The sequence below is a fragment of the Rhinolophus sinicus genome, chromosome 13 (assembly GCF_057876585.1).
Source record: "Rhinolophus sinicus isolate RSI-liver-muscle chromosome 13, RSI-T2T, whole genome shotgun sequence".
In the NCBI taxonomy this organism is placed as follows: domain Eukaryota; kingdom Metazoa; phylum Chordata; class Mammalia; order Chiroptera; family Rhinolophidae; genus Rhinolophus; species Rhinolophus sinicus.
Window position 1 is genome coordinate 59,564,852 of NC_142513.1, and position 18,647 is coordinate 59,583,498.

Here is an 18,647-nt window from a genome sequence, read left to right on the forward strand (position 1 = left end):
CACAGTCAGCTCTCCCTGCCACGGACGGGGCACACATTTGAGTTCCACACTTTTTTTTTAAGGAGGGCGCAGTTCACAGTGCTCCATGCGGGGATGGGACGGGCAACCTTGGTGGTGAGTTCCACACACTTTTATTAGAGGGTCGGGGCAGTCCTGCTAGCAGGCTTGGGTGATGCTCGTCATCGCTGGTGAGGCTGCTTCGTGTGCCCTTCCCGATGCCGGAACCCACAGGCTGAGTTAGGCTGTGCCTGCCCCACTCCCAGCTGTCTACAGTAGTACAGGAGAAGCCCTGTGGCATGAGGCTGGAGGCAGTGCTGGCAGAGCAGGGCGGTGATGAATGTGACCATGAATGTGACCTCTGACTCAGGACAGGACATCACAGGGCAACTGGGGAGGAGAGACCAGAGTGCTCAGCATCCCAGCCCCTACCAGCCAAAGCTGCATGTCCTCGTTCCCTGTGCTGCAACAGGCAGCGTGTGCGTGAGACAGCCCCTCACTCTCCATCCTGGTTGGGTTTGATGAGCCCATATTCCACTGCTTTCCCCAGGCAAGCCGCGGCCACCCTTGTGACAGGGTCCTCCTTGCCCTTCGCCAGCACTGACAGGATCTCCAGCATCTCGCTCTCCATCAGGGTGCTGGCGATCTCTCGTGAGGCCTCCACCATGTTCAACACCACCACAGCACCCCGGTGCTGCAGCTCCTGGTTGGGGCTCAGAAGCAGAGCCTGCAGGATCTCCAGCCAGTGTGTGGTCTGCAAGAAACAGGGTAGTGTGACCCCCTGAGCAAGAGGAGTCATGAACCCTGGCAGGGGGCACACCAGCCCCCCTGGGACTTGGCCCCTCAACCGCCACCATGTTGGGGATTCCAGGACACTTCCCCTCCCCGCAGAGGAGAGGCGCTGACCACTTGGGGGATGCGGCTACACAGCGAGGGCCGCATGGAGGTGAGCATGGCCAGGCCCCCGGCGGCCGCCCGCCGCAGCAGCTCGTCGTCCTCCCCACTGTACAGCACCAGCAGCTTCAGCCGGTCGTTGCCCTCAGCTTCAAAGAGGTCCTGTACCTGTGGCCAGACAAGAGGGGACCAAGTCAGCTGGGCCAAGCCCACCCGGGGTGCGGGCGCGTGCGCAGGCTGGCCGGGCCCAGCCCTCACCTCCTTGCTCATGGCCAAGTTGCACATGCACTCCGTGGCTGCCCGGCGGATCATCTCATGCTCCTCGAACATGTAGCCCTCAACCATGGGCACAGCCTTCTCCTTCAGGATCTTCTGCCTGCGGAGCCCAGGGTGGGAGGGTCAGCATCACGGGGACCTCTGCATCCCAGAGACCACACCCGTGTCCCCATCAGTCCAGCCCTGGGCAATGCCCGACGACCGCCCTGCACCACGTGTGCACTGCGGCGGTTTCCAGCATGGGGCCAAAAATGCTCTAAACTAGGAGTCGGGAGACGAGAGTGCTGGGGACCCTGACCCAGCTCTCAGGCTACCTGACTTCATCCTCCCCACGGCCCCAAGGTGAAGGTGCAGGTGTGTTTATCATGACTACCTGGCAGACCAGGAACCCAAGTCTGCGTAGAGAGTAATGTAGCCAAGTTCACAATCAGTAATAAGAGCTAATACGTACTGATTGGGAGCCAGGGAGCCAGGCACCTTCGTACTAAGTGCTTTTTCACGCATTTTCTCATTTAATTCTCCTCACCACTATGCCATGAGGTAGGTACTATAACCATCCCATTTCAGATGGGGAAACTGAGGCATGGAACTGCTAAGTAATTTCTTCAAGGTTACACACTAGTAACCAGAGAAACCAGGACTCGAACCCAGGCAGTCTGACTCCAGAGCCTGTGCTGTTACCGCCCAGTGCCTCGTCCTCAGGGAACCTTCTCCTCCCCTGTATGACACAGTGGACTCACAGTGACGCTCAGGTACAGCAATGAGTGAAGAGTGCTTTCCAAACTGAAAAGCACTGTACTGGGGATAATCTCCAGCCCACGTCCCAAGGAGCCTTACCGGAGCCTCTCATTGATCCCCGCCAGGTTCGTTAAAGCCATGAGCGCCTCGAAGTTCTGCAGGCCTGAGCAGTTGAGGTGCAACAGGGAGACAAGGGGCCGGACCACCTCATAGATCTGCGATACGCACCCCACCTGTTAGGGCTACTCGCTCCAGCCCCCACTGACCCGACCGACCCTGCAGGTGGTGGTCCACCCCAAGAGAAGGGTGCCCTCCCCATTTTGGGGCTCAACAAAGCTGCCAGTTCCTGTCGGTCCTAAGGAGGAGCCACAGCCCAGGTCAGAGGCCATCAGGGCCCAGTGAGGGAGCCGGTGGAGGAGAGGCCAGGGCTGGGGCAGGAAGACACGCACCCGCTCTCCAGGGAAGGTCATCTCTGGGTTGGAGGTGATGGTGAGCTTGGCGAGAGCCTGGGCTGCCTTTGTCTGCCCCACGTCAGTGCCTTCCAGGGCCAGCGGGAGCAGAGCCTGTAGGGAGAAGCCCTGCAGTGTCCAAGATGTGCTCGGGAGCACAAGGCCCAAGTGGTCAGACCCTGATGCCCTGACTGTGCCGCCCTCACCTTTCTCCTCCTCACGCCCCAGGCTTGCCGATACCCCCTGCTCAGACCCTCGTCACCTCTCTGAGATCGCCCATTAAGCCACGCAAACACTTCCTGAAATACATTTAAAGACTAGACGTGGACTGTGCCAGGCGCTGGGGCCATGGGGGTCAGTGACACACAGAAAGGAAGAGAACTCAGGACCTCAGCACACGACGTGCCCGCCCTCATCAGCATCACTCACTCAGCAGGAGCATATCCCTGCTGACCGTTAAATAGGCTTTTCCACATCTAACACCAACATCTGGCATAGCGACCACTAACTCATGTTTTATAGACCACAAGGAAGGAGTCCATTAGCTCACCTTGCCCCCTCCCTGAGCAACCACTGTGCCGCGGTCCTCTGCCTCCTCCACCAAAGCCAGGAAAACCCTGCGGGGAGAAGGCGGTGGTGGTGGTGGGAGTGGGCCCAGGGCTCTGGCAGCAGATGCTCGACTTCTGGGCTCAGGAAAGGAAGGCAGCCAAGCAGTGGCCCCCGCTCCGAGAGGCCCACAGCACCAGGACGGCTCCCTCTGCAGTGACGGCAGCAGCCTGCAGGCTTGCGAGGCGGGCTCACCTGGACAGCAACTCTCTGCAGGAATTTGTCAGCATGGGACTGTCGGTCTTCACCATGCACGTCATGGCCGACACCACGCCCGCCGCCAGAAGCTTCTTCACCCGAGCCCGCACGAAACTCGGTTTGTCCTGGGGAAGGAGGCAGCTTAGCAGAGGGGCCTCAGTCGAACAGACAGGGAAAGGGGACCCTCCTCACAGCACAAATTGATGAACACGAAAACAAGGAAAAGACCCACTTAGAAGGAAGGCTCATCTGCTGTGGGTACCCCAGACCCACAGGTCCCAACGCTGCAGAGGCCCCCAAACCCGCTCGAGCGGCTCCCTTACCTTGGGGTGCTGCTCAGGCACGTGCTGCTTGGCATACTTAGCCAGCTCCACCATCTTGGGGTCGGGCTCCTCACAGTCGTAGCTGTTCGTGCAGTTCACCAGTGCCGAGGCCACCGCAAAGAGCACTGCCCTCTCCTCGGACTGCCAGGAGCAGGGGGACAGTGAGTGGGCCATCCCGGGGCACAGCAGCACTGGGGTCAGTGCTGCCCAGGCCCCCAATTCTACCCTCGGCTGAACCACTTGGGCACCAGGATGGGTCTGGGACGTCCACAGGCTCCAGTCTGGCCCCAGACTTTGGGAGCTCACACACTTGACCTCCCCAAGTCCTCCAGAGATTGTCCTTCCGACACGGCTGGTGTGGGCCAGTATGCCCACGCCACAGAGGCCACTCAGGCTGCCAGCCCTCCCTCCCTCCCCGGGGCCACGCAAGCCTGCTGAGCTGTAATCCCAGACGGTGTCCCCAGAGGCCTGCAGAAGCAGGAGGTACCCGGCTGAGCTGGAACAGAGCGTTCAGGGCGGCCTCGTCCTCCACAAACTCCTCCTTCACGTCTGCGTCAAAGGTGAGGTAGGCCAGGCCCTCCACCGCCCAGCGCCGGGTGCTGGCGTCAATGTGCTCATTGCACAGCCACCTGGGGACACGCAGGGCAGTGGGAGGCCGTCATGTGGGGGTGAGGGGGCAAACCGGGACCGAGGGGGCAACACCAAAGCTTGGGTACACCCTCCACACAGGGAAGCAGGTCACATGGCAGGACCAGGAGGGCCTGCCTGGTGGAGAGGAGGGCCGTGAGGAGACCCCACCCTCCACGCAGACCCTCCTCTGCTGGGGTCCAGCTGACAGGTAGGGAGCCACAGCAACGCCAAATGACTCACTTGCGACACTGCTTGGCCAGTTTGAGAGTGGAGCCTTCGGCAAACTGCTTCATGCTAAAGTCAGTCCCTCCGGCCGAGCCGAGCTTACAGAGTCCCTGGAAGAAGAGGCAAGAGCCAGCTGTTGGCCTTGGGGGATGGACGCAGAGCTGGGCTCCTGCACACCTGGCGTCGGCTCCCTCCCTGGCACTCTGCCACGCTCTCTGGAGGCTACGCACCCCTGCCAGGCTACCACCTAGAGCATTTCACAGCAAAATGATCTACTGGGGTGAGAGGTTGACACACTGGCCACTGTGCTGTCCGTCCTGATCTGTCCTGGGATTTGCTCTGTTCCTGTCCATGTCATACAAAAAAAAAGTGCTTTACTGGTGGAGATAAGACGTGTGTGGGGAGAAGACAGGTACCTCAGCCAAGGCCAAGATCCTTATGGGATGTAGAAACCCAGGACGAAGTGCCCCAAGGTGCACGGCTGCCGTGGGCTCATGGAGGCCAGACAGACCCCAACCACCAGCTCCTGGGGCCCCCTGCAGGCCCAGCCTCTCCGCCCTTCTGACCAGCCTGGCCCAGCCAGCCCTCCAGACTCTATCACCCGCCCCGCAGCTTCCCCGCTGTCTCCAGGGGCAGCACGTGCTGCCTGCACTGTCAGGTGTCCCGCAGAGACGTCTGAGGCTCACCTCTCTGACTCGACCCAGAGCCCTCTGGGAGGAGCAGCCGGGGCCCGTGCCTCCGGCCTGGACAAGGCCCTGCACTCCCACACTTCCTCCGAGTGTGCTGTCCCCGCAGCCTGACACCAGCCAGCGGGCACCCCCACGTGGCGGCCTGCCTGCCCGGCCCAGCCCCCCATCTCACCACCAGCGCCCGGATGCGGATGCTGTCCTTCTCGCTGCGCTTGTACAGGTCCTTGAGCAGCGAGACGCCGTTGGCAGTGATGAACGAGGCCCGCTTGGCCTTGCCGGCCGCGTGGATCAGGGCCTCCACTGCCACCAGCTGCTCTTCCTCCCGCTCAGACGCGCACAGAGCGATCACGCTCTCCATGACGCCACTCAGCTCCAGGGCCCGGTTGCCGGCGTCACATGGGCCCTGCAGGAGGCAGGACACCGTCTGGATGGCCCGCAGCTTCCCGGCCATCCCTTGGTCCTCAAACCAGCTCCTGGGGGGCACAGAGTGACAGCTGTCACACCAAGGCCGTATCTCCTTTCCCCTCCACTGGCCAGGCATCTGCACTACTTGGGAAGAACAGCAAGAAAAGCCACCAGCGGGAGGACGAGGCCGTCCCCCCAGACAGCACTTCCTTCTCTAGGCTTCCATGCCAGCCTTCCTGGAAGACACACCACTTTCACACACCACCCTGTTCATCTCCTTTCCTGTACTTATTATTTAGATCTAAAATTATTCTGCTCATTCCATAATTTGTCATCGCCCAGCTGTAAGCTCCTTAAGGTATGGCTGTCACATCGCACTGCTGGGTCAGAAGAGACATAGGAAGTGCTCAGTAAACACAGTAGGTGCTTGATGGCCTCCGTGGCATTACAGAGAACTGATCTGAGAAAGAAGGTCCCTGGGAAGGTCACTGTGGATCAAGAGGTAGAGGCCTTGGGAGCACTCTGGCCCTGCTGGCCCTCCCCAAGGAAGCAGAGCTCTGGCCGGCACCCCTGGCAGTGGGCGATGGGATGACCCGCTTACTTGATGTAGTTTTCGCACAGTCGGTGGAAATTCTCCCTCTCGGCATCACACTTCAGGTCATCGAAGAGCTTGCTGAGGAGAATGGAGGCGCTCATGCGGCTGTTTGCCGTCACCGTGAGCTCCCCAGGAGGCTCCAGCACCGAGCCCCCCACCTCCAGAATCCTTTTCAAACCTGGAAAGACACCCTCTTTAGAAGCAGGACACTAACCCAACAGGCAAAGGGAAGAGGTCTCTGGGAGACGCGCAGCAAAGCAGGTGGACAAGGCTGGAGGGTGCAGATGGCCGCAGTGGGGACGAGGCCGCGGGGGGGACGAGGCCGCGGAGGGGACGAGGCCGCGGGGGGGCCAAATGCTCTGGGGCTTTGAGGTTCCTCATGTGTAAAACTAATGGGAAAATCAGTCACACCTCCCAGGTTCACTGAGGTAACAAAGGAAGGTGAGCACCCAATAGACGTGCTCATGCAGAGACTCTTGCCAAGCTTCCTTATTTATCTTTCAGGGGAAAAGAGCAGTATGAATTTAGATATTAAACTTGAATATTTTTTCTTGAGTACAGAAGTAATACCCGCTCGCTGAAAAAAAGCTTCAGATACAGAGAGCTGACCCAGGCTCCCGTTAACCTGTTCACTGTGTGTGCATGTGTCCCTGTTCACGGCTAAGGGCCTAACTCTGAGTAACTAAGGGGCAGGCCACAGGTACACGTCAGTGCAGGCACATGGCTGGGTGCAACCACCCCTGGGGATAAGCAGGCCCAGCCACCCGAGCAAGATGCCACACATACCCCCAGGCTCCTTCTATTTCTAAAGCAGTATCACCTACCTTGGTCAATGACCCAGAGAGTGAGGCTGTTGTTGGGGTCCTTAAGAGACTTCCGGGGCACCATTTTAATCAGGAGGGTCAAGGCGTTGTCTCGGCCTTGGCCCGAGACCCCCACCTCAGTCAGTAGCTCCAAGAGGTTACTGATGAGGACCTTCAGCTCCCGGGTGGGATCTGGCAACAAGAAGACATTAGTGGGTTCCACAGTGGCCCAGGCATGTGACCTTTGAACTTCCCCAAGAGACCAGGGAGGCACAGGGAGGGCGACCTGGATGCTGGGCTCTGGGCTGGGCTCCAGCCTTCACTGAACCCTGGCTGCTGAGACTCTAGAGTAAAACACTGTCACCGAGCCGTATTCCTGAAAAACCTGTACCGGCAAGGCTGAGCCCGAAAGACCTGGCTGGCTCAGCCCTTTCCCCTCCATGACAGCAACACCCAATGGCCCACAGTCCTGCTTCCGCTCACCCACGATGATGGCGCCTTCTTTGCCTCGGAAGCCTTTCTTGACGCCTTCCTTGAGGGCCTCAAACATCACCTGCAGCAGGTGGCAGGCAGCCAGGGACACAGCCTGGTTTTCCACGCCCAGGATGGAGACGACCCGCCGAGTTCCCAGCACACTCAGGGTCGCCACTGTCTGGGTGGGAGAGAGGTGGGCAGAGCCCCCAGCTGGTGAGGAGCGGCCACAGAGACCCCTAACTGTGGGTTGTGAGTGTGGCCAGGGCAGACAACCTTTGCAGGGAAGGAGCAGCTCCAAGGGAAGACAGTGTGGCCTGCCTGAGGCTGTGAACGGGGGAATGCCTACATTATTTTGTTGGACAGCAAATATTCCAGAAGGAGCCGCCACTACCTCCCCTCCCCTGTCCTCGGCTCCCATCAGAGAAGACCATGGCCCTGAGAGCAGCCATTCTGGCTCCTGTCTCCCCAGGAAGGAGACACACAAGCCTAGACAAAGCCCTACCAGGCCGAGGACACCTGGTCCCTCCCCAGTGCCACCCCTGAGGGGTGTGGACATGCATGGAACGGACCACAGGCCTCGCCGCCCCCTTTCTAAGCTGGAAGCCCCTTCAGGTCACATGGGAGAGAGCAGCAAGGCTGAAGGAGGTCGACGACATCCACACAGGTTTACCATCTTAGTCGCGGAGACCCAGAAGTATAGTCTGCGTTAAGCGCATTCACAGATTTCACAGTTCCACCCCGGACCTGGGAACTGTGGGTTCCTCTCACAGCAAGCAAGGCCCAAGTCCCTGTCCCCTGGGTCCAGCCAGCTCAGGAAGCGCTGGGCTGCGGACTTCTCCACACGGCCAGGGCAGGGCTGTTCTCACAGACGTGTGTGTGTTGGACACCCACGTCTAAGCTGACAGTCATTTCAGACTCAAGCCATTCATATCTGGTCACTGTCTTGACAGTAAACACGCTGTGGGCCATCACTGACCATGTCACTCACCATGAGGACCCCCCCACTCCGGGGAAATGCACATCAGATTGTCAGGGAAAGACAGGTGCCCTGCTCTTAGCACCAAGCTTGCTTTGACCACACGGACAGTGAGTGAGTCAGTGACCAGGGGTGTTCGTGAGCAGCTGCAGGAAAGCAAGTGCTCAGGTATCAGTGGGTGGCTTTGCTCTTTCCTGGCCCCAGTTTGTCCCAAATCATGTTTGAGCCTAAATTTTAAATTTTTCATTTCCCTACATGTCTCTTTGTACGCTGCCTTAAGGGATTTTTTTTGGAATAAGATGAGGGTGGACGGGTGGATGGATGGACAGATGGACGGACTGAAGCAGTAACTACACCCTTCACCTACCCGTGATTGGTGCTCAGAGCAAATGCCGACCAGCGTGCGCAGAGCCGCCAGCATCAGGTCCGTCTCTCCCGTGTCCAGCAGGCGTTGCAAGAGCTGCACCCCATTGCTCCGGAAGATCTTCTCAGCTCCAGCTCCCTCCCGGGCCAGCACCACCAGGTTCTGAGAAGCCTGTGTCAAAGGACACATGTGGAACATGGGCACGGCATGGAGCACAGGCCCAGGCAGGCAGAGGCCCTGCTCTCTGGCCCTCACGGATTCCACTCAACAGCTGAGTGACCTTGGCCACAAATTGAATCTCTCTAAACTTCAGTGTCTTCCTCTGTAAGGAGAGGGAAGAGCCTGCTCTCAGCATGGGGTCCTGAGTCCCTGGCAGAGCCTGAAGGGCAGGGACAGTGCCTGAGTCCCCTCTGTACATCCACCTCCTGCACAGGGCCTGGCCGACACGGCGCTCAGTGCACACTGGTTCCCTCTCCCGGGCTCACTCAGGCCCCAGACCCTCTGAGCCCCTGCCCGGACTCTGTGACCCAGGAGTGCAGCTCTCTCTCGCTCAGCCCAGGCCCCATACCTTCTGCTTTTTCTCAGTGCCTTTCTCTTGTGGGTCCAACAGGATCTGAAACATCTGTTCCACTTTGGCATCCGTCGAGGACATGTAGCGCACCTGTGACAAACCGACAAAGCACGGAAGGAATCACCTCTCTCAGCCAGAGACAACACAGCCCCTCTTTGTCCTCTCCGGCTCCTCCTGGGGCACAGCTCCTATCCCTGGGTGGCACCGCAAGGATGTCTGGGCTTACGGCTGGCACCAAGTTACCTCGGGCAGGAACAGACTCGCTCGACAGCTTCTCTTGAACTTCCCATGGCTATTTTCCTCTCTGAGTAACTTCCCGCTTGGGCAGCAGGGGCGGCACCCATGCTGAGGGCAGTGCCATTCAGAAGGGGAGGCATCCTGTTAGCCACAAGGCTACCCACTCCCATCTATGTTGTGACAGCATGGATGCAGCACCATCTGTGGCACTGAACTCAGCATTTATACTTCCAGCAAGGGAGCCAGCGCTTCAGGGGCAGTTGCTAATACTCCGTTTAAGTCAAGCATTCTCTTTCTGATAGTTTAAAAAAAATAATCTGAATGAACAAGATCACCCAGGCCCTCTACTACCCCCCAGTCCTGGGCATGGATGGTGGCACAACCCTAGCATGTATGCTGTGCCCCCCTCCTCCTCTTGCATGGCAGGCATGACTAATCAGTCACAGCACAGTCTCCTGCCAGGCCCAGATGACCTGCTTCCTTATCCTTCTTAATATAGGGCTCCAGGCAGACCCTGCTAATCAAATAGACCTGACAGTGAGAGGAACACAATTTGCCTTCCCAGGTCTCAACCTTTCAATAAGGTATTCACCATCGTATTTCTTGCTTCCATTATGTCAGCACCTTAACACTAAATTATCTGGTTAACTTAAGTTTGGCTATAGTTCATGATATTCTTTAGAATCTTTCACCTTACGTTAATTTTTAAATATACGTGCCACACAAACAATGCTTGATTTAAAAATTTACAGAAGTCAAGTCTCCTTTAAAAAGCCCCCCCCATCCCATTCCTTTCCCCAGGGGTCATCATTTTGATGTGTATCATTTAAATTATTTTTCTTCATATTTACATACCCAAGGGTACTCAAACAGAAAAAATATGGTATCGTTTTGTGTGCGTGTACAGGGGATCGTTTTAACATAAATGATATTATGCTATACGTGTTATTGTATATTTTGCTTTTTTTCATTTAACAAGTATCAGCTTTCCATGTCTATACATGTGGACGTACCCACTTTCGGTCACAACATACGATTCTGTAGTAAGAACATCACCCAGTTGATTAAGCCATTCCCCTATGCTGAGCATTTAGGCAAGTTCAAGTTTTTCATTAAGACTAACAAGGCCGAAATAAACATACGCACTCCTGCTCATGGACCCGGGCAAAGGGAGACAAGTAAACATACTGGATCACAGGATATGCTCATTTAGAATTTTAAGAAATGTGCTCAAGTACTCTCCCAAGGAGCTGTACCGACTTATACCCTTTCCAACAGCCATGAGCGGGCCCATGTCCCCCCATCTCACCACTTAAGTGTCTGCCTCCTTCCTTCTAGAAAAGTGTATAAACTTTAAATGTTTATCAAACACACCAAAGAAACAGCACTTTGCTGTTATTTTAGTTTGCTTTGCCTACCCGCTGGCAAGGCTGAGCATCACTCTACAAGCTCATGTAGCATCAGTACCTCCTCTCTGCAGAACTGTGTTTACACCTGTGACCCAGGTCCCTTTCCCAGTGTCCCTCTACCACCAGTCAGCGCCATGCTCTCTCTCAGTCACTCACATACCTTCTCCTGAATTTGGCCCCCGATGTTGCGCAGCGCCTCCTGGAAAACTTTGTTCTTGGGCTCCAGGCTCACACATCTCTGCAGGTCAAGGACAGCCTGGTCGAGGCGGCCCAGCTTCTCTAGGGCCTGGCTCCGCCGGTAAAGTGCTTTGACATCCCCACCGTCCTTTTCAATGGCTGAGCACAAACGGGAACTCTGTCAGCACCCATGAGGCCACCGTCTCCAGGCAAGAGCAGGAGGGAAAGATCTTGAGGGCCAGAGGAAGGTGGGGGGATGGAGGTGGGGCTCAGTACTTCAGCCTCAGAAAAGGTGAGGGGAGCTGCAGAAAAGGAAATGCCCGAGAAAGTGGGAAAAAAGAAGGCAGATGTGTTTCAGGGGCGAAAGGAGGAGAATGTGAGGTCCAAGACTCTTTGCCCTCCACAGAAGCCCCACAGCTCCACACAGGGCACGTTCCCTACCTTTGGATGCCTCGGTTTCTGCTTTGTCATAATCTTCCTGTAAGAGGTAAAACAAGAGCCTAAGAGACTGCTCATCTCCTTTTCTGGGCGGTAACAGGGCAGCAGGGTTGTTGTCCAGTCACCCGGTCCCCCACTACCTGAAGGCCCAAAAGAATCCAACAGGTGTGGGTGGCCTAGGAAGGTGAATGTCCGGCCAAGGCCCATATAGCAGCAAGATGGGCAAACCCGGACCTGCAAAGGCCTGGGGAAGAGCTGCCGGCCCCCTTACCAGCTTGAGGTGGCAGGCGGCCCGGTTCCGGTGCAGAATGGCCTGGTCCTGAGGCGTCGCGCCCAGACCAAGGGCCTGCGTGTAGGCCGTCAGGGCGCCCTCGTAGTCCCCACATTTGAAAAGCTCGTTGCCATCCTTCCGCAGCTGCTCCACTGAGCTGGCCTGTGGAGGGACGGGGTGGAGACGTCTGAGGTGGGCTCAGGGCAGAGCCCGGGAACTGGGGAGAGGAGGCTGGAGGTCGGGGACGAGCCCCATAGAGGGCTAAGACTCGGGGAGGAGGCGGCCAGGGAATGCTCAGAGCAGGTGCGAAGTGGTGATGGCGTGGGGGGATAGCGGGCTGGGGTTCGGGGGTCCCTGGATCACTCACTGTCATCGCGGAGGACGACCTAGGCCAGCACAGGCGCAGTCTCTGGGGCCGGGCGCGTCCAGGCTTCGGAATCCGCCGTCTGCTGCCCCGCCCCAGTCCTGCGTCAGGGTCAAGGCGTGCGCGCGCCTACAAGGGGCGGGGCGCCGGCAAGGGGCGGGGCGCCGGCAAGGGGCGGGGCGCCGGCAAGGGGCGGGGCGCCGGCAAGGGGCGGGGCGCCGGCAAGGGGCGGGGCGCCGGCAAGGGGCGGGGCGCCGGCAAGGGGCGGGGCGCCGGCAAGGGGCGGGGCGCCGGCCGGCTCCGCAGGCGCAGAGAAGGAACGGGAGCACTTCGTGTTTGCGCTGAGACCTGCTGGGGGCGCGTGGCGGAGTCCCACGGCGCTCCCCCCCCCCCCCCCCCCCAGGCCCCGACCGCGGCAGAAGTGCACGACGTCTACAGTTACCAGGGCCGCGAGCAGCAGGCTGTATAGGCCCAGCGCTAGGAGCAGGCCCGGGCCCCTATGGGAAAGGGCGCCGTATCAGGATGCTGGCTCTCTCTAACCCAGAGGTGTAGCCTCTGGGTTACAGGGCCCCTCCGCAGATAAATGCATAATTGGTAAACACAAATTCAGGGGGCTCACAGGCACCCTGAAGCCATCCATGCACAGATTCAGGATTGGAAACCCTGACTATAATGTGTGTAATCCACGAACTACAAGATCCTCTCAGTCTTGACCCCTGCCCACAACACACGCATGGCTCCGCTTTCACAGCCTCCTTCTTCACATAATTGTTTCTAATCTTGTGTTGAACTGATTTTATTTGAGGTCTGTCTCCCCACTAGTCTGCAAGCTACAAACCTTCCAACCCGGAATTTAGAAACAGCCCCAAATCCTGGAACTCCAGGGAAGTGCTCCCGTAGCTCTGGGGTTGGAGTTCTCACCTGAGGACCGGCGAGACAGAAGTTTGGATAGGTTGACCTGGTGCAGAGTCTCAAATTCAGCCCGAGTGCAGCAGGAGCCCCTTGCCACCGACCAGCCAAAGCACAAAAGCTACCTGTGTGATTGGCGTTTACTTACCAATTTGTCGACCCCATGTCACAGAAAAAACTCTTCTAGGATCTCCAGGTCCTCTTACCCCTCATACTTCATAGCTGCCATCCCCTGAGACAAGGAATTTCTCCAGCAGGCCAGCAGCAGTGTTAAGCGTTGTTCCAGTGCCTTAGCTGAGGCCTGACAACTTTATGCTCCCAGAACAGCAGTGGTGACACACATCACCCCAGGGCCCACAGCAGGTGCCTAAGCTTTGAAGCAGGAACACTATGGCACAAAAAAGAAATGCAAATTTTGTCCCAGCACCTGAGAGCAAAGAAGACAGTTCCTGCCCCTGTGCCTTGCTGCCGGACTCAGCACACTGTGAGGCCAATGTCTTACCTCTTCTCTGTCCTCCTCCTTCCCTCAGACTGTAGGCTCTCAGAGAGCCAGGTCATGTTCTTCTTGCGCCCCCAGCAGAGTGCATTGAACCAGGGGCCGCGCTGCTGAGGGTAGCCCCACACACAGTTGCTCTCTCTCACCAGGATGGCATCCCCAAGCACCTATCGGTGCGAGACGCCACAATCTCCGGGCCTCCGCGGCGCCAGGGGGCGCTGTGGACGCTCCAGCTGGGCTTCTGGGGGCTCTCCGGACTCTCAGGACAGCAGACGCCCGCCCCACCTGCGCGATGGGCTCTGAGGCGGCGCAACTGCTAGAAGCTGCCGACTTCGCGGCTCGCAAGCACCGACGGCAGCGGCGGATGGACCCCGAAGGGACCCCGTACATCAACCACCCCATCGGTGGGTGCACCGCCCGAGAAGCAACCGCAGCGGCGTCTAGGGGGTGGGGACCGGGAAGGGAGGGCGGAGGGCGTGCACCTCATTGAGCACCTACTCTGTGCCAAGCTTTGCGCCAGGTGCTGTTGGTGTTTAAACCTCAAACGACCCGGAGCTGTGGGCATGACTGTTCCCTGTGTATGGTTGACACCCAAAGAGAGTAAAGGACTTGCCCAAGGTCACCAGCTACAAAATCTACAACATGCTGCCCTGGGACCCCCTCCGGTCTGACTTCCTCCTTTGCCCCGTCAGGTGTTGCTCGGATCCTGACCCACGAGGCGGGAATCACTGACGTCGTGGTGTTACAGGTAACTTTCCTCCTCCTCTGCCAGGAGGCTGGGGAAGGGGGATCCTGGGCCCCATCCAGCTCTGGGCACCCTTCGGCTGGCGTCACAGGGCTGAGTGGAAGCCTGTTTCTAGGCAGCCCTGCTCCATGACACAGTGGAGGACACAGACACCACCCTTGACGAGGTGGAGCAGTACTTTGGGGCCCAAGTCCGGCGTCTGGTGGAGGAAGTAACAGATGATAAGACTCTGCCCAAGATGGAGAGAAAGCGGCTGCAGGTGGAGCAGGCACCTCACAGCAGCCCAGGGGCCAAGCTGGTGAAGCTCGCAGACAAGCTGTACAATCTGAGGGACCTGAATCGCTGCACCCCAGAGGGTAGGCTCCTCCACCTGCTCTGAGGGAAAGGGGGGGGGGTTCTGCTTATGGAGGCACAGGTTGGTCAGTTCCCCTGAAAGAAACCTGGGTGTTCTCGTTAAAGCCTCCAAACTAATCCTAGTAGATCACTCTGATCTATAACTGGGTCAAAGGGAAGTTTTTGTGACAAATCATACCATCAAGAAGTCGTCTCATGGCCCTGCACCAAGCCCTCCAGGAAGCTGGCAAAATCCTGTGCTGTCCTAGACGTCCCGTGAGCAGTTCTCTGTCCATTCAAATGCAGGATGGTCGGAACACCGAGTCCAGGAATACTTCGAGTGGGCGGCGCAGGTGGTGAAGGGGCTTCAGGGAACAAACCAGCAGCTGGAAGAGGCTCTAAAGCAGCTGTTTAAGGAGCGGGGGCTGACACTCTGAGCAGTGCTTGGAGCCATCAAGTGGCAGACTCCAGCCTTGCCCAGGCCAGAGGAGTCCTGCTCCAGCCTTTCACTGCCTCCCAAGCTCGTCTCTGGTTCGCTCAGCCTAGTAGTCAAAAATACTTGTCTTTTCTCACTCTGAAGGTCTCCTGCCAACTAAGCTGAGCTCTGGATTGTGGGAGACAGATGCACCCCATCCACTTCTAATGCATTCACTGCCCATCAAGGCCTCCAGTCAGTTTGCCATTTTGCATAGTGGAATCTCTGGCTTCTCAGCGACATGAGCTTATATAACCACTGGTTTATAGTCGCTATGGAAAATAAAGCATGTTGGGTAAAGGTTTAAGTTGCTGCTTCTCCTCCAGCGTCTGGAGTGGGGAACCGGTAGGTGGGATACCTGCCCTGCCCCCTGAAACAGGTCCCTCAGGTTAAGGACCTCAACCCCTCTGAGCCTGGCTTCCTTATCACCGAGAAAGGTTGTGTAATTCTCACGGTTAGATTACTTGACGTGCCTGATGGAGCCTGACACATAGGTGCTCAAAACGTGGTAGTCTTTCTTGTTAAGAACTTGGACCGGGTTACAGATGTATTGGAAAGCAGTGCCACCGCCTTACTGGCAGCTCCAGCTGAGCATGGGAGAGACCCCAGCAGCACCATGCTATGGCCGGTGGGGGACTGCGAGTCCCTTACAGTGCAGGTCGCACCCCACTAAGGATCTCAGTCCTATCATCTTGTGGGTTCCTTTGGTTGCTAAGCGACAGGAACTTCCGGGAGCCTCCGGAAGTGGCCCTGGGCCCCGCCCACGGAGCCGAGTAGGGGGCGGGGTGTGGGAGAGGCGACGCTGCTTTGCCTGGCATCTGCGTGGAGGGTCACCAGCTGATGGGTGTTTTGGTCGCTGGTGAGCCAGAAAGGCTTATTAGCCCTTTGAACAGAGTACGTCTGGGGGACAGGGAAATTGCTAGTTCAAAGCCGCTTCGTTCTGTACCACGATGGTTATTCACCCAAAGGCCCTAAGTGCAATTTCTGCAGGAAGAGGCGAAAGGCACCAAAAAGATGACTCCAAGAAAACGCGTTTCAGGACAGTCCCGTATATACGGATAAACAAACTTCAGAGTAATCCTCTAAAGGCAGACCAGGGTGTATGGTACATTTTTGAGAATTTTGGTTTCTGGTTTTTTTTTAAATTAGTTTTTCAGGGGGTGGGGTTACAGGATTTCAAAAAAACTTTCTTCTTAAAATATTTACCAAAGTTTTGAAATCTGTCTGAAGTTAAGTGGTTTAAAATTTAAGTTTCAAGACATTTAACAAACATTAACCCCTTCCGTACCTTTGGGATGAATAAGGATTGTCACAAGGTGCTTGATGTTTTACAAACCTCATCTGTTCTTTGTAATAACCAGATGAGATGGGCAAGGTAGGGATTATTTTCATTCTACAGAGTAGAAAGCAGCAGCTGGGAGAGGTGGGAAGACTTGTTAATGATCAAATAGATGGAATAGTGACAGAATCAGGACGAGGATCCCTCTTTGCCATGCTGCTGGGCCTTTTAACCAGGGAAGAGTGAGCACAATTGAGGTCACTAACCACACAGGACATAGTAAAGACCACGTCTGAAGGGGCCAGTGGATTTGGATTATTAGTCTGAGGCCTCCTTAGATAACCTGTTTGAGCCAATACAGAAAGTATGTTTTTTAAAATTCACAATTTTTTTTTAAACAATCAGAAACTTACAGAAAAGTTGAAAGTACAGGATGTTACTTTTTTTCCTGAACCACTTGAGATTAACTTACTGACCTGATGCCCTCACCCCTAACTAAATACTTCAGTATTTTAACAAAGAAATTCTGTATAACTGTACTTCAACTATCCACATCAAGAAATTAACATTAAGACATCATTACTACCTTAAGTCTGTGATAATAGGGTACCTCCCGGTTTACATGTATGCTCACTTTGGCTTTTGCTGGGCCGGCAATCAAAAATTTTGCTTCTGGCCTAGAATTAGAATGCTTTTACATTTTAAATATTTCACTTAGCATTCTTAGGCAGTAGGAGTTGAGGCGGCAGCAGTGGAGCTGTGCTTACTCCTTTAGTTGCTCTAGGCAGACAGGGAAACCCCCATCTTTCTAGCTTCTCACAGCTTCCACACCCAATGCTGTCTTAAATCTTCAACCCTGTTGTATCCCACATTCTGAGACGTCCTCATCCCCACCCCCACGTAGCCTTCCTGTGCCTGGACTACCTAATTAGGTAGAGTTCACTTCCAGTTCAGGTTTAGTCTCAATCAGGGAGACCCAAAGTCAGGAGCAAAAATGGATAGGGGCTCTTTGCAGACCCACTTGGTGCTGGCAACTGAATTGATTTCTCACTGACTCTTTAAGTAAAATTGAGGTTTGTTATTAAGAATCTGGTCTCTCCTAAGAGAATTAAGACAAATCCAACTATGTGAATTGCCCCTTGAAGAGTGTTTTTTGTACATATTTTTGTTAGGGGAAAACAAAGATGTTTGGAGATCTCATTTTGGTGCTAAGCCTCCTACCCAGACTGTGATTCCCCCTCTATGAGGGCCTGAGTGTCATCATCTAAACACAGTGACAGAGTATGGTGAGCAGGTCAATTTCAAGTTAAAGATGTCACTCTCTACAAGGGTGTTAAAGGTTATACTCACCCACCACGCAAGCCAAATCTGGGCCTGGCTTACCCTGCATGGGAGGACAGTTTGAATCTGCCTTCCTCTTCGTGGTTCCAATGGCCATAGAGCCCTCCCTTCTTCATGGAAACAGATGGCTCCAGGTGGAAGGAGAGATGCAGGGAGGAAAAGAATTCCATCCATTTCCAGTGGTTGAAGTCGCTTATGTTGGGTCCTGGTTCCAGTTTTGATTGGAACTCTCAGAACTTTGAGGCCTCAGTGCCAGAGCTCCATGGTCAAGGGTTGCTGCTTGCCTTAAAATTGTAGGCCCATTTCAAAATTACATGTGCAAAAGAATCACCTGGGAGCTCGTTAGAATGTGATTCTTTGGCCCCTACTCCCAGAGACTGGTTCAATAGGCTGTGCCCAGGAACTTCCATGTACTACAGGAAGCTGTCTTTCTTGCTCTTGTCACATCAGTCTCAGGGGGCTGTGGCTGTGCTCCCTAGACCCTCATTCCAGCCCCTGACTGAACTAGCAGCCCCAGGCAGGACAGGCCAGAAAGCTGGACTCTTGCGGATCCTGGAGCACTCCTTGAGCAATGCTGTGTTACCTAAGTTCTAAAAGGCCAGTGTGTAGGATTAAACCTGTCATTCCTGGCAGATGAATAATTTCATTGTACATCTAAGACCTCCAAAGGTAATTGACTTTATTCTGCTAATTCCCTAGGGGGTTCACAGATTATCCCTTAGCATTTGCTTACAAATTATACTAGCAAACAGCAGCTGCTACAATGTAATTGTTCAGCATCCTTTATGAATACGATCACAGCTCGTATTTACTGAGCTCTTTGTATAGGCTCTATGCTAAGCACTTCACACAGATCCTCCTATTTCTTCCACGATGATACAGAAGGACTCTCTCTGAGGCTGGCAGCGCCAAGCCTGCATGGTCTGGAAGAACTCTCTTGTGTCACTCCTAAACCTTTAG

General features: G+C 55.7%; 2 protein-coding genes across 5 annotated transcripts; one reads left to right on the forward strand and one right to left on the reverse strand.

Annotated features, from left to right (window-relative positions):
* Window positions 1-115: 115 nt before the first annotated feature.
* Window positions 116-13,768, reverse strand: UNC45A (unc-45 myosin chaperone A). Of its 3 annotated transcripts, none has more exons than XM_019716096.3 (23): window positions 13,521-13,768; window positions 13,225-13,406; window positions 13,031-13,143; window positions 12,113-12,191; window positions 11,746-11,907; window positions 11,478-11,514; window positions 11,020-11,195; window positions 9,211-9,303; window positions 8,646-8,813; window positions 7,312-7,480; window positions 6,850-7,020; window positions 6,032-6,203; window positions 5,198-5,498; window positions 4,352-4,446; window positions 3,969-4,110; window positions 3,482-3,622; window positions 3,156-3,283; window positions 2,905-2,971; window positions 2,355-2,468; window positions 2,005-2,120; window positions 1,150-1,267; window positions 904-1,059; window positions 116-751 (listed from the first exon to the last, which is right to left on the reverse strand). In XM_019716096.3, the coding sequence occupies exons 4-23, from the start codon at window positions 12,116-12,118 to the stop codon at window positions 494-496; spliced, it is 2,790 nt and encodes a 929-aa protein (XP_019571655.2). In that variant the 5' UTR covers window positions 12,119-12,191; window positions 13,031-13,143; window positions 13,225-13,406; window positions 13,521-13,768; the 3' UTR covers window positions 116-493. The 3 variants fall into 3 exon arrangements, with proteins under 3 accessions (XP_019571655.2, XP_074174240.1, XP_074174242.1); XM_074318139.2 differs by having other exon boundaries at window positions 12,113-12,606; XM_074318141.2 differs by lacking the exons at window positions 13,031-13,143; window positions 13,225-13,406; window positions 13,521-13,768 and having other exon boundaries at window positions 11,020-11,338; window positions 12,113-12,505.
* HDDC3 (HD domain containing 3) lies at window positions 13,732-15,374 on the forward strand. 2 transcript variants are annotated; one of them, XM_019716104.3, is made up of 4 exons: window positions 13,732-13,918; window positions 14,207-14,262; window positions 14,375-14,615; window positions 14,899-15,374. In XM_019716104.3, exons 1-4 carry the CDS (start codon window positions 13,807-13,809, stop codon window positions 15,027-15,029), a joined length of 540 nt encoding a protein of 179 aa, XP_019571663.1. In that variant the 5' UTR covers window positions 13,732-13,806; the 3' UTR covers window positions 15,030-15,374. The 2 variants fall into 2 exon arrangements, with proteins under 2 accessions (XP_019571663.1, XP_019571662.1); XM_019716103.2 differs by having other exon boundaries at window positions 15,173-15,374.
* The last annotated feature ends 3,273 nt before the right edge of the window (window positions 15,375-18,647 follow it).

What these genes read in the sequence shown, in the direction of transcription:
- UNC45A (XM_019716096.3), bottom strand. An exon ending in CCGCCTGCCACCTCAAGCTG is followed by an intron (nt 11,515 to 11,745) that starts GTAAGGGGGCCG and finishes TACCTCTTACAG; the next exon opens with GAAGATTATGACAAAGCAGA. An exon ending in TGCAGAGAGTTGCTGTCCAG is followed by an intron (nt 2,972 to 3,155) that starts GTGAGCCCGCCT and finishes TTCTCCCCGCAG; the next exon opens with GGTTTTCCTGGCTTTGGTGG.
- HDDC3 (XM_019716103.2), top strand. Translation starts at nt 13,807, where the DNA reads ATGGGCTCTGAGGCGGCGCAACTGCTAGAAGCTGCCGACTTCGCGGCT. An exon ending in GTACATCAACCACCCCATCG is followed by an intron (nt 13,919 to 14,206) that starts GTGGGTGCACCG and finishes TTGCCCCGTCAG; the next exon opens with GTGTTGCTCGGATCCTGACC. An exon ending in CTGACGTCGTGGTGTTACAG is followed by an intron (nt 14,263 to 14,374) that starts GTAACTTTCCTC and finishes GCCTGTTTCTAG; the next exon opens with GCAGCCCTGCTCCATGACAC.